This window comes from Falco peregrinus, chromosome 7 (assembly GCF_023634155.1).
Source record: "Falco peregrinus isolate bFalPer1 chromosome 7, bFalPer1.pri, whole genome shotgun sequence".
In the NCBI taxonomy this organism is placed as follows: domain Eukaryota; kingdom Metazoa; phylum Chordata; class Aves; order Falconiformes; family Falconidae; genus Falco; species Falco peregrinus.
In genome coordinates this window covers 70,438,664-70,453,231 of record NC_073727.1, presented here as the reverse complement: position 1 = coordinate 70,453,231, position 14,568 = coordinate 70,438,664, and the positions used below count along the sequence as shown (strand labels likewise).

General features: G+C 34.2%; 1 protein-coding gene across 1 annotated transcript in view; it reads left to right on the top strand.

The window, feature by feature from the left end:
- The window catches only part of CSMD1 (CUB and Sushi multiple domains 1), a 1,203,943-nt gene that overhangs the window by 1,150,009 nt on the left and 39,366 nt on the right, over nucleotides 1–14,568 (top strand). The window contains exons 55-56 of the mRNA XM_013299736.3: nucleotides 8,091–8,279; nucleotides 11,405–11,578. Coding sequence (XP_013155190.2) covers nucleotides 8,091–8,279; nucleotides 11,405–11,578 — 363 coding nt within the window. The remainder of the gene's footprint in view (nucleotides 1–8,090; nucleotides 8,280–11,404; nucleotides 11,579–14,568) is intronic.

The following is a 14,568-nucleotide window of genomic DNA, read 5'->3' as shown; positions in this document are numbered from 1 at the left end:
AGACATTTACCTGAAACTGGCAGAGATGACACAGGACTTCTAAAAATTAGTCCTGCACCTCTCTGAAGTGACACTTGCCTGGAGATCAGGCAAAGAAATCTCAAGAGGTAGTAGAAACATCTTTTGGGGCAACTGAATAAGAGTTCTTCTCCCATGTGAGAATCAATGCTCTGATTAAGAAAAATCTAAAGAGAAAGACTTTATGACATGACCCCAGAGTTTCCACTGTTATGACAAAAGTTATTGTGTTGATACTGCTTGTACATAGATGTCCACAAATAAGTTTACATATAGACAACATAGAGAGCAATGACAGGTAAGCCCTTTACCTTTCTGATCTATCTGCTAGTGTAATACCTGGGTTCATGCTGGGGATGGCATAGGAAGAAGAGATGTTATACATATCCAAGAGACAAATACATGCTTTTTAAATTAGCTAATCTGGTGTTCCAAAAAGAAGTGTTCTTTTATAAAGTTTTATAAAGCTCAGTTCAAAGCTTAAAAAAAATAATTGCAAGTTCATGGAATTTCTTTTAACATACTTATTACTCCATTTTTACTTTAGTGTAGAATTAGCTAGTTATCAGAGCACTTTGGCAGAAATTTTCCAGTAGAAAAGATGAGAAATACTGCATTTTTTGTAACAATGGAAGAATATTTGCCATGTTTTATCAGTGGCAAAAATTTTGGGATGCAATTAAAAGCAATGTGTGTCTTAGCTTTTAATCTCATAAGTAAACAATATTGAACTATATACTTTATTGAATCTATTAACCTTATTTAAAATCTTGTTTATACCAAGATATTATTTAGCAAATTGTTAGTGTTAATTTACACTATTACCATCATTTATACCGCGTTAATTGCAGTGAAAATTTCCTTGGTCTAAGTTCATCAGGAACATGGTGTCAGGACCTTATGTTTTGGATGGACTTTACTAATGTATGTAAAACCACAAAACACTCTCCTTCTTAAATAAATGTTTTAATATTATGGTTTATATGGCTAGAATTTCTGTGATAAAATCACTCTTAAAACTGGACCTCATTGACAAAATAAAAATTAAAAAAAAAATGGACTGCTGTGTATTTGAGACTTTGGCAAGGTGAGGTTGTAATTTGAGCAGGGGACGGTTTTGTTTTGGGGTTTTGTTTTTTCTTCTTTACTTCACTAAGAAGTTATCATTGATGTGTATTGCTGGCTTGGCACTCAACTTTACTAAAATTCGATAGGCTAGCAATTTTGTAATTGTGCTTTCACAAGCAGTGCCTTCTTTATTATAGACAGTTTCTTAGAATTTCTCATAAAGTCAGAGTGAATTCTCTGCTCTTGTTTGCTCTGAGTGCCAGTCCCTATAGATGTGCCACATACCAACATTAATACAATACTTTTCAAATAAAAAAGTTTTAAAACACTATTGAACAGATATGAAACTTTTAAAAAGAAGCTTAACGTTGTTTCCGTTAAGAAAATAAAGAAGAGAAAGAAAGAGCAAGAACAAGAAATGAAATACTGTGAATTATATACTTTTTGATGATCATTCAACTTTTAAGCAGAAAACTGCCTAAAGGGCTCTGACATGGTCTTTTCACTTCTTTGTCCTCAAGGGTTTGAATCTATTCAGTATGAGGTTCCAAAGCCATCAGGGCAGACTTGAAGCATTCTCTTGCTTTTCTCAACAGACTAAATTGAGAGTGCCAGAATTCATTTCCCATGTAACCCTTGACAGCTGTCATTGAAAGAAAGCAATCTCCATCAACTCTTGCTGTGATTTACAACCGAGTCCCCAGGGTGAAAGGCAATCAGGGAAAACTACTGCCTTAGTTCTGTACGCTGGCCAACTCAAATACTTTCCTAAAGTACTCCTTACTGCAGCCCTTTGTAGCTATAGCACACTCATGTATATATACATTTTAAAATCTATAGCTGATGCTAAATGACACTGCAGGCATAATTTTGTTAACTTTTTAGCTTGGGGGATAGTATTCGCTTGTGTAATCGTTTGATAAGACTTCATGTGTGATGCAAGAATTCTGTGGCACAGAGCACATGCTTAAATTATGCATTCAGTGACTATAGTTTATTCACCACTGAGTTGGCTGAGCAGATACTACTGGTATAAGAATGAGAACACTGTATCATACAGACAAATTGATACTTTGGGACTGTAGCATATTCCTTGAAAATTCCGTATTTCTGCTCTGTGGGGAAAATTGAGTTTTTCTATTCTCCCTATTGTGTTTCAAAGATGATTCAGATAGAATTGCTTTTGGGTAGCTTTAGGGCAGCACATCTTCGTGAAACAAACTTCTTTTTTCTTAATATCTAATACTGGTTTTTCAGAAGCTAACTTGGCAGGCTTTTATCCATTAAACTAAAGTGTCAATTTTAAGTAGTTTTATTTTATTTTAAAAATTTCAACTGTACTAAAATAAGGAACAGATGTTGTGAATGCTTGAAAGAATTAAACCTAGGAAAAAACCTGAGTTATCCATAGGATGGGAAGAATTTTTGAAAAGAATTGTATTAATGAATGTGCAAACCATTCAATAAATGTGAGATTTTTGCAATATGCTTCAGATTTTTCTTCTATTTTAATAGAATATCTCAATATTAAAATTGGAAGAATTTGGCCAGATAGTTTCAATGTTCTGTTTCATTTAATCTAGTGTATATTTGAGTGCAGTAACAATGATTTTTGCTAAATTAAAGTGGAAAAAAAGTTTGCTGTTTCTTTTGAATAAATTCTAAAATATCATTTCACTGTTTATTTTACTGCTTTTTACTTTTACTGTATTTTTATCTGTGCAGTATTTAACTGTGGGGGTTTTTTTAATAAAACAGTTTCTCACTTTGATCTAGAAATAAAATACATGGTTAAATACTATGGTTTAATATTATTTTTAAATAAATAGTACTTTCCAATATTCTGGAGTTCTCACAACTCCCAAATGAGACGAATGACTGATAGTCCATGAAACCATGGCAGGTTCTCTGCATTTTTGTTCTGGAAGGTTGTTTTTTTTTAAAGGTTTGTGCGTGTAGGTACCTCGTATCCTCCCCATTCCAGCAAAAGAGAGTACCAGGGCATTTGCCACATTTCTGTCCCTCATTGAGAACTTCAGACGAGGCGATACTTTTCTCCCCAAGGCAGCCCTATCTTGGAGGCACTGTGTGAACTGTGTGGGTTTTTTCATGGTAGAGTGGTTGCAGAGCATTCATTCTGTCTTCACACTCTTGAGAAAACATAGCAATGACTTTTTAAAATGGTGATGGTAGACAAACTCTGACTTGGAATGTGATAAAGTCTAAGCTCTTAATCAGTCTGAAGACTATCAAAGTGACTTCTTTTAAAGACTGTTCTGTGTTCTGAAGGTGGATATTCTTTATAGTTCCTGTTTGCACTTTGTTGAAGAGCAGAAGTTAAGATTTTTTTATGGTCAGAAGAAGGTGTAAGAGATCATATGAGTCTCTAACATAGTCCTTAGTGCCTTCAATTACAGTGAATAGATTTGATTCCAGAAACTGCTCCTAGGACTGTTCGTTTTATCCTGTTGCTATTTAATGTAGGAAAAAAAATATTGAAAGGTTCTGTATATCAGAGATGATTTATAAACAGGTTTATATTTTCTTATAAATGGAAAACTGTCCAAGTCAGAAGTATAAACCTAGGAAAAAGGTCAGATCTACAGACCGTCTTTTGATCCAAAGGTATTGAACAAGCATAATTATGCTACTCTGTTCTTGCCAGAGCTGAAAGTAAGGTGTGCGATTAAGTTCCTTGTATCCTAAGAGTAATGAAAGCAAAAAGAAACATAATGTCAGTCCGGCAAACCCAGGTATTGGAAATTGAGAACAGACATTCAGTGGGTTGCATGTGTATCTGTGTCAGTAGATTCAAAGTCAGATGGACCTGAAACAGTATTGTAGATTACTAAAACAGCACCTATACACTGCTTAATGCACACATAAAATATTTTTTAAAATTGAAAGAATAATATATTCTGATAACATTAAACAGCTTATGATCATTAGAAGTTAAGAAAGCCTACAGTATAACATGTGCATTCTTGCTATACTTAAAGCTTTTAAACATTGGAAGCAGAAGAGGGTAGCTTCTAGTCTTGTGAGGGTGAGTCAATGCTCTGTCTTCTATTCATTATCATCTGATCTAGCTGAGCAATATAGAACCCATCTTTCTAATATATCCTGAACATAAATTTAGACCTCTGTTTCAAAGCTTTCATTTCAGCCATTGTCATTACTTTATTTTGACTAGTTTTAAAGGAACAAGAATCTAACTTTTTTTGTTTGTTTTCAAGACACCTAAATCCTGTAAGTAGCTTTGTGAATTATTTCTAATTAAATAGCAAAAAAAATTTGCTTGAGTAAAATTAATGGTTTTGATGCTGGTGTATTTTTCTTACCTGAATAAAATCTAACCAGGAAAATACCCCAAAACAAAAAAAAAAAACAACAAAAAAACCACAAAAAAAACCAACAAAAAAAACCCCAAAACCCCACCCCAAACATTTTTTTTTAAAAAGGAAAAGTTGTACCTTTTGTAATCCAAACAATTTTATTTTCAAGCATTTATGATAAAAAAGAGTTAAACCAAGGGCAAACCCCTTATGCTTTCCTGTGGCATTCAGTGCAAAAGCTTAAGGATGAATCAGTTTGAAACTGCATGTACTGCATGTCGTTCCAGGAATTATGTCAAATATATACTTCAAATATATATTTTTCAGTCTTCAAATTTGCTTATGTATTTTTGTTTCTGTGCTAGCGTTATGTAGGAACAAACTGACTGAAAATTAATGAAATTAAGTTGAAAATGAATGTGGAACTTTTTTAATTTTAATGGCTTCATAGGCACTATTGTAACTTTTATTTTCACTGATTCTGAACAATCATGGTTTTTTAGACATGATTCTATTAGTATAACCTGTTTGTGTTAACATCTAGAGCCCTAGAAAAGAAGTGAAAGGGCAAGAAACTTCATTCTCAGACCCAAAAAACCCACAAAACAAAACTCGAAAAACAACCCAACCAAAAATCTTACTAGAAAATAAACTAAAAATATAAATTGCATGAAGGAACATTCTTGCAAAAAATATTTTGAGATCACAAGATGCTAAGTTAGGTAGACAGAGAATATGAATCTTGTCCTATAGCTTGGAAAAAAGTCCACTAATATGTGTCCACATAAAAATTTCAACTAGTTTTGAGTTTTTGTTAATGAAATCTCATTGTAAAAGTATATGTACTGTTTAATCTGCACATAGCCAATTTCTAATGCTATAGTACTGAGTTAAAGTAAATGTGGATGATATTAAATGCATGCTACTAAACATGCACCTGTACTATGGATCTATGTGAGTTCAGCAACGAATTGTAGTTCCACTGGATAAAATTTCTAATACAGAAGAGTTTTAAGTATGATTGATAAATTGATATTAATTCACCTTGAACTATTACAGGTTTTTTGGGTTTTATTCCAAAGGATTTTTACAGTCACAGAAGACGATGAACTCCCATACTTTTTCACTTGTATAGAGGTTATTTAAAGGAAGCATAGACGCAGCCATTGTCTACTGGCACCATGCCAGATAACAAGTGCTGATATTCTCTACTTCATGTTGACACTGATGTAGCTTCTAATGTTTAGGAATGTATATACATATGTAGAGAGATTGAGTTTAAGGATATGTTTGTACAAGGCAACGTAACTATGCAGAGGATGCGGGCTGGTTCTAAACGGAGAAGCTTTACAGCAGCATCTACGCAGCACTACAGCATATCTAATTGCCTAAGAAACAGGGTTAATTAGGATGCAGTGTGCATTGCTTCTGGGAGCTGTGCTAGTTTCTGTAACAAAGAATGGCTCTGTGAATACAGGCATAAGAGCTCGTTCCGATCTAACTTAATATTTTGGTAGGGCTTCATGTCAGTGGGCTGTGTGTTTTACAATTTTTGATTTATGTTCCTGTTCCACAGTGATAGTTGGATTGCCAGTGAAAGAATTAGACTGAGCTCAGTGATTAGTAATAATGGAAAAAAGCAGCAACAAAGAATGTGTAATGTAAAAAGATTAAAGCATCTTTTTTGATAGTACTCTTAAGTAGAGATACCCTGATGAATGAATTTCCGGTTCTTCAAAGCAAGTACAGAGACACAGACTGCCACATGCAAATCTTTCACAGCTTCCAAAGAGCAGTGGAATTTCAGAATTTAGCAGTTTTCTGTTTTATGGCACTGAAAAAAAGTCAGGAGGTAAAAAGGTATTTGCTTCTGTCAGTGAAATCCCAGTGTAAACATGTTTACTTAACCTGCACACATCTGATTTATGTATAATATTTATAAGGTTGTAATACTCAAAGTTTCAGTAAATGTTGGTAGTACGAAATACAAGCTAAACTGTTATAAAGAAAGCTAAAGGTAACTTATCTGGTGAATCATTTGATAGGATTCAGCATAAAACAGAATAGGAGTAATTTCAGTTAGGAGACTCTGTAGCTTTACTACTACTTAGGAAAAAAACACACAACAAATCTCTTCTATTAACCATCTCTCTTCATCAGTCTAGATAATGTCTTACTAATACTTTATGTAGGTCATTGTGATACCTAATATTTTTAAATGTATTCTGCTTTTCTGTGTAATTTTATTTTCAGTGTTTTTAGTGGCAATCAGTAGATGGAAAGTAGGTGTACTTCATGCCAAAGAATGTTCCCCCTCTCCCCCCCAAATATTACTTCTAAAATGCTTTTTATAAAGGAAAAAATTGGGTTTATATGGGGCGTTCTTTACACCTAGGTATATGCTTGCCTGGAAACCATTGCAAGATTGAAATCTTGAGCATTCAATACTTTTAAGGTTGTGCATTTTAAAAAGAAAGAGAAATTAAAATAATTTTACCTGGTTTTTTGCCCCAAAATTAGACTTTAGGATGTTAATATTTCTTTAAACTCATGATACTTTTTAGCTGACAGAATGAAGTATTCTTTCAATGAATGAACTTTTGCAATAGCTGACTTGTTCTAGTGTATTAGCTAATCAGTAAATTTAAATTGTACATATAATAAAACTTATTGAAAACTCTTGAAAAAAATATGATGCAAGATTAAAAAAACAGTGCATTGGTGACTCTGTGGGTCTTACCTCTAAGATGATAATACTGTTGCTCTTTTCCACTGGTTTCTTTTTCAAGAAAATGAATTTGAACTAGATCGTATATTTGAAAGGTAGATTCCTGTCATTGTTTGATGAACTGTAAATTATAATACTAATAATCTAAGGGTTTTTTTTTTTTAATTTATACTATTATGCCTACAGTGAAGACAGGGTGGAGGAGGCATTTGTGATTTTTCAGATACCTTTCAGATGAATAGACAGCAAAATTGGGAGTCTGCAATGAAGACCTCAGTCAGTAATAATCTACTAACAAAACATCATGTTCACTGCAGAGTATAAAACAAAGGATTGGGGAGGGCACATATACCTTTTCTAAAAACTAAACAGTCATTATACAAACCCCAAAACATGTTAGGTTTTTAACTGCATTTTGGTGCTTACCCTCACTCCTGCTCCACTATCAATTGCTTGATTTTTCACCATCTTCCTTTCTCTGTTCTACACATTAATAGCTGGAAAATGGTCTTGTTAATGTTGGAAGCATTTTTTCTTTTTACAGAAAAATAAAAAAATAAACTCATAAAATATTATTTAAACTATGTACTGACTTGATTTTAATTTGGCTTCCTTTACATAAATATTACATAGAAGATCAAACTAAGCCTATCAAGAGAATGATAAAAAATTCCTCCAGTTCCTCTTTTATCTTCAAACCACTTGTATGTCAAGACTATTACAAGAACTGGAGTAAAATCATAGTACTATTTTCAAAGCAAAAAACCTAGACTGACTTAAGAATCAGTGTATCTGATATTTAAGTCAAATAAAACCCACGAAGGATATCAAATGGACCACAGTCATGAGCTGCTAGTGAAGTAACAAACTTCCCCGCATCTTAACATTTTATTTATGACATTTCTATTCTACATCAGTGATGAAAACTGTTTGTCTTACAGTGGTGAACTGTTCTGATCCTGGCTTTGTGGAAAATGCAATTCGGCATGGACAGCAGAATTATCCTGAAAGTTTCAAGTATGGAACAAGTGTGGCATACCATTGCAAGAAGGGCTTTTATCTGTTGGGCTCATCTGCTTTGACCTGTAAAGCTAATGGCTTATGGGATCGATCACTACCAAAATGTTTGTGTAAGTATTCATTCAGTTGTATTAACACTAAGAACTGCTGCATTACTTTTAGTCTTGATAGACAAAAAAAAGCGTAGCTCTCTATTGAGGAACAAACCTGGACTTTAGGGTCAACATACTGCAAATTGTACAGCTTCATAAAAAAAACATCAAGACAAGATGTCATGCAACTTGTCATTATTAAAAATGGGTTTAGAGGGTCCTATGGAGCTATTTCAAATGCCAGAAAGTTAAGATTAATATCCCTTTCGGTATAGTGTTAAGATATCTGAAAACAGCAACAGAAATCTAAAATTATTATTTATATGTTATGATTTAAATTGATTGTCTAAGACCCTTAATGCCTGTCCCGTTTGTTTGCTTGTTTCATTTCCCCAGAGGTATTGGAATATGTATATGAGAATGAATCTATGAACTTTTGTGTAGGAAAATTTTGCTCAGCAGGGTATTTTCATAATGTCATGTCATACTTCCTCCATCACTTTTTCCTCAGAGAGATCTTGTGTTTCCTATAATCAGTTCAGTGAGCTTCAGATCTTTAGAATATGTTTGATTTACTTTCATTTTCCATTGAGATAATTTTCTTCTGTGATCATTAATTTTCTGACATTAGATTTCTGAATTACAATGCAATTATAGGAAATAGTAAATGAAATGAAAGTATACTTTAAATTGCAAATACATCAGATGATTTTAAAGTTTTTGCTTTACAGAGTTATGATTGGTTACTTAAATGATTTAGTTTGGTCTATAAGTATAAACTAATAATCAGATCAATAAAGGTAACTAGGTTAGTGAATTTATTTTTTATGCTTGCTTTCTTCCGACTACTATGTATTTAGTATCCTCATGACCGAAGCAGTTTTGTTTTGATTTTCACAACAGTCTGTACTTCCAATAACTGTCAATAAGAGCTACAATCAGGTTTATTCACATTTCAATAATGAAATAATTAAGAAAAATACAACATTTTACATACAAAATAGCTGCATAAAATTGTTAATTTGGCAAGAATATTTTCCTGATGCAAGCATGTGCCTCATTTTCTACACCTTAGGAAAAACATTATGAAAGTCTGTGGCCCAATTCTGTCGACGACCCATTCCTACTTTCAGAACTGCGGTTTCAGAGCAAAGGGACACTCCTTTATGCAAGGGGCAGAAGAGGATGGGGAATCTAAATCACCTCGAATAGCTACCCCTCTTTTCACATCAAGTGTGTTGGAAGTTTGGTAGTATTTATTTACATGGCTTTATGGTTTTAGGCAGAGCTTGAGGAAAGTCATAGGTGTCCATTCCCTGAGAACAGGAATTGCTGACCTAGCCCTGGGGGCTATTGATTGAGGCTGTGGGAACTTTCAAATGAGCTGCAAGGTGCCTACATTCCTCCTCAATTACCTGCTATATTAATTGATGCTAATTTGCTGCTTATGGACTGAAACACTATATGAATCCTAAATATTATGAGGTGACCTTTAACATTCTTTCCCCTAAGAAAATCTCAGTAAAATAAATAGGGCTCTTTCTACGGGGAAGATAGGTTTGTCTATTCACAGATGAAGTCACTCGGAGTCTTTTCAAGTACTATGACAGAGATGTAATTTTCAAAAGTTATCAGTGATAATCTCTTTTTTTTTTTTTTTTTTTTTTTTTTTTTCAAATATAAGATTGCTTTCCGTGGTAGAGCAAAGTGCTTGGAGAGGCAGGTGAGGTAAATTTTGAACCTAAAGTTACACTATATTTACTGTGAACAATTTAGTTCACGAGTGCAAGAATAGAAACACACTGCTCCTTTATTATGCAAGGCAATACCTATGAGTAGCATAGCTTAAAAATTGATGCTGCTTCTTTTCTTCATAAACTGGGGAAATTTCATGCTGCTCACTACAAATCACAGCACTACAGCCACATTAAGGTGACCTACAAATTATTTTCTTTCAAAAACTCTGATTGCCCACTGCAGCACCTTCCAGAATTGTGGCAGGACTAGCACTGAATCAACTTCATTAAGGTAACTAATCTGGCTGAAAACTAAATGCTGTTTTTTCTGTGGGACTACCCAGTGTCCTGATTTGGTTTACCATTTGCTACACGAATGTTTAAGCCAGCCCAAGGAAAGCAAGAGAAACACACAGCAGTGAAAGAGTGGGGGTCAGGACCATACCTTTTTACAGATATCCATTTTGTAGTCAGTTTGACATTATCATGGGATCCAATATAACAGACGTAATTTTGATGTCTGTCAGGAGTAACAGTCATGAGAATAACGGTCTTTTTTTCTAAAAATATATTTGACCTATAGATCATTCATTCTAGTAACTCATAAAGTTACTCAAATTCAACTGATCTGTTCAAATGTTGCCTGTTTGAGTGACTGTTTATTAAATTTATGTAACATTTATTTTCTTTGGGTTTTCTTTCTTTACTGAATGATCTAAGATTTACACAAAAAGCATTCAGAATTTGATTTCTATTTCACCTTAAGATGACTTATGTTTTCTCATGTAACAGATCTGAACTACTTGTTCACTAGTTATTCTCTACCAAAACTGTTTATCTGATTTTTTCTCAAAATTTGCATATTAATTTAAGCATAAATATGATTCATAATTTACAAAAAATATCAGTAATTCATTTTCCTTTTGCTTACCCTAGTGCAACACATTGCTATAGTAATACTACAGATGAAGTTTTTTATTTCTCTATATTACCTAAACTGCATTTACTTATTTTATAGAAATGATAAAGCTGATTACTGTTTTCATCTCTCTAATATGTAAGCACATTGCAACATTAAACTTACTTGGTTTCTTCTTTCCCAAGCTTAACAGAAATAATCTCTATTAGTTTTAGGGAAGGACAGGGCACAGAAAAGAATGAGGAAAGACAGCTTTGTGTATTTTCAGGGAAAGGCCAAAATAGATGGGTTAGTTTTACATGTAGTTTTATGTTTACTCTTACAAATGACCAGTAAATCATCTATAGCAACAGCAAAAATGAAGATACGAAGGAGCTGAAATACAAACAGAAGTTTATGTTGTGTGGAACCAGCCTCAAATTTAAAGATTATAATAGATTTTTTTTCTGTGCCGTGAAAATATAATATTGTGTTCTTTCCTCTGTTAGCCATTTCTTGTGGACATCCTGGGGTACCTGCCAATGCAGTTCTTTCAGGAGACACATTTACATATGGCTCCGTAATTCACTATTCTTGCACAGCGGGTCGAAGGCTCATAGGAAATTCTACTAGGGAGTGCCAAGAAGATAGCCACTGGAGTGGGACTCTCCCTCACTGTTCAGGTACTTGTGCCAACCATCATCTGGGTGTTGCCTTGTAATTACATGAATAAGGCTATTCTCAAGCAAATTTTTGTCTACAGTCAGATATTTATTTTGTTTCTTCTCCAAGTATGTTTTAATTTCACCAGTAGACACTCAGCTGAATTATAGCCATTTATTGAAATATTCTCATATATTGCCTTGTTCTCTTTGTCATTACGTTGTAACTTTACTCATTATCTAGATGCTAGAGTTGTATACTGCAGTATATAGAAGCCAAAAACACTATTTAAAGCCTGATGGAGTTCTGCTTATAAAGGATGCATGTATTAAATCTTGTTTTTATTAATTGTGTAAACAAAGATTGTCACATAGGAAAGTATTGATTAAAAAACACCACAGATAAGGTACTAGACGGTAAACTTTATACATTATGTTCCTCTTTTCACTTAAAGAAACACTCTTTCTTATTGCCACAATGTGCAAATGCCATCAACGTCTGCAATGTTTTCGGTGCTGTCAGGAAGTGCAGGAACAGTTTGTTCTCCTCTAGTCTAAGTATGCAAGTTTAGAAGAAGGCATAAAATATTACACAATTTTATTGAAGTGAAGAGCCCAGGCAAGAATTGGCTGCTAAGGACATCATCCACAGTGTATTAGTAAGTTCTGTAAGGGAAGCAAGTCTACACACTTTGGTATATGAGAAAACAAATACCTGACATGTTTAAGAAGAAGATTTCCTAATGAGAAAATTATTCCGTAATTCCACATTCTAGAACCTTCTTATAACTTTCCCTCAGCTCTTGGATGTGCCTACTGTTGGGCTGATCTGATTCAATGTCGTTCAATTCAGATTTGAGCTAATTTAAATAGGTGTAAGGTATTTAAATTCTCTACTTTGAAAAAGCTGTAATAAGTGTTCATTGAAAATGGTCCATTCATGAGCTGATTCTGCAAAGATGCCAAGCACAATTTGAAACATTGAGGAAAGGAAGTGAATTTTAATCACTGTTTCTTTTCTGTTCTTTGCTGCTAAAGGAGGAAAGATTTTGCTTAGAGTCTTACTACACCATGAGATCTCACTGTCATCGTTGTTTCTATGCCTAGACCTGAAAGGAATCTCTGCAAGACAATCACATGTATAGTTTCCCCACAGAACTGGCCTTTTCTTGCTTATCTTAAGCCAACATTTATGTCACTTTCATCTTTCAATCCAGTATAAAATACCAGATATGAGATTGCACCAAGATTAAAATTTTTAAGGTCAGAGTCCTCTAGTGCTGTTACCCAACATTTTCCACCACAAGGGAAATTCTGTTGCTAGTGGAAACAAATTTTAATTGCTAATAATTGAGACTCTTCAGATATCAGTCATGAATGTGATAGTATTTTTATAGACTTATAATTTTTAAAACATTAAAGACCACTGTAGTCATCTCCTATAATGGGGAATGCATGTCTAGTGTAACCAAAACATTGTTACTGAAGCAGAATTTAATATAAGTTTGAACATATGACATCTTGAGAGCAAGGTGTTTCCCTAGGAAAATAAGAAATCTATCTCTGTGATCTCAGTTAAAAAAACAAACCAAAACTCCAAAACAAATAGACAAAAAGCCTAAAAAGGTGTCTCATTCCTCTGAGACGTTTATATTTCTTAAAGTAGCTACACTTTTCACGTTAGGTATTCAGGAAGTTACTTCATTAAAAAACCAACAACTTTATGAATATTTTGTATTCATAATGTCAGGAAAAGACTGATTGTGCCCAGGACAACTGAGACAGCTAATTATTTTATACTAAAGGGACATGAAAAACAGTCCCAATACAACACTTGAAATCTGTAGTCTGTTGCTGCATGGGGTTTCTTTCTTTATTATGTATTAATATATGTTTGAATGAATGATGGTATAAGTGTAATCTCAGGGTTTGTTGTCACCTGGGAACTGTTGCAGTGATGGGACACGTATCTTATGGGTTAAGTGATAGTTGAGATTTTTAAGATGACTCACACTCATTTTTCAGTAATGGATATGTAGTCTTCTACATTGCTAAATAAAAAAGGGTCTAGACCTTCATAATGCTGTAACTGCCTTTGTCTGTATCCTTTGGCTATAAACTTGCATGGCTCCAGTTTAAAGTTTCTCCAAGGCAAAACTCGGCATGTCCAAGAAAAAACAATTTGGTCATTCATGTGGAATAATTCCTTCAGCAAACTCCCAAAGGAAAGTGAGAATTTTAGAATCATAGATCCTCTGCTCTGAACAATTCCTGCAGTCTTTGTATTCACAAGCTAAAGTACGTGCCACATAGCTGTTTCATGCTGTAAATATGTCACAGTGATAGCGTGAATCACAGCCGTCATGTTATTTCACACATTTTAAGCAGACAAAAAAGTCTATGAAATAGTAATGTCTTGGGGTGAAGGGAAACAGATGGCATCCAGAGGCCACATCTGGACTGCTGATTGAACAGTGCCAGGGCACAGGTCATGGGTGCTAGTACTTATGAGACCATTGTACTCTTAGAATTGTCCCCAGAATGGTTTTGACCCATCCCAACTAGCATTCCATCAAACAATGCTCAAATGCTTTACAAGTTAGAGTGTGCTGGAGATCATTCTCAACAGCCACTTCAGATCCAGCCACTCTGTTTTGGAGAGTGAGTTTAATGGTATAGGTATGGACAGAATATACCAGCTGGCTTCAAGACACACTGCTTACAAGCATGTATCCAGACAAGAAAATCTTGGTACAAATTCTGCAGGGCAGGGTGACAAAGGCAATCTATCCTAGAAGAAGCTTACCTAAGTAAAGTGGACACAACCAAAGCCCACAAGTTAGCCTTGAATTCGGGAACTGTGTCTTGGTGTCCTTTTATGAGGAAGCATGATTGTATCCAAAGTGTCTGTCTTGAACTTGCTATACTGAAAACCTTATGCCCCACACATAGTCATACTTTGTGACTTTAGAAAATTTTCATTTCTGAAATAAAATTTTGAGTTTTCTCAA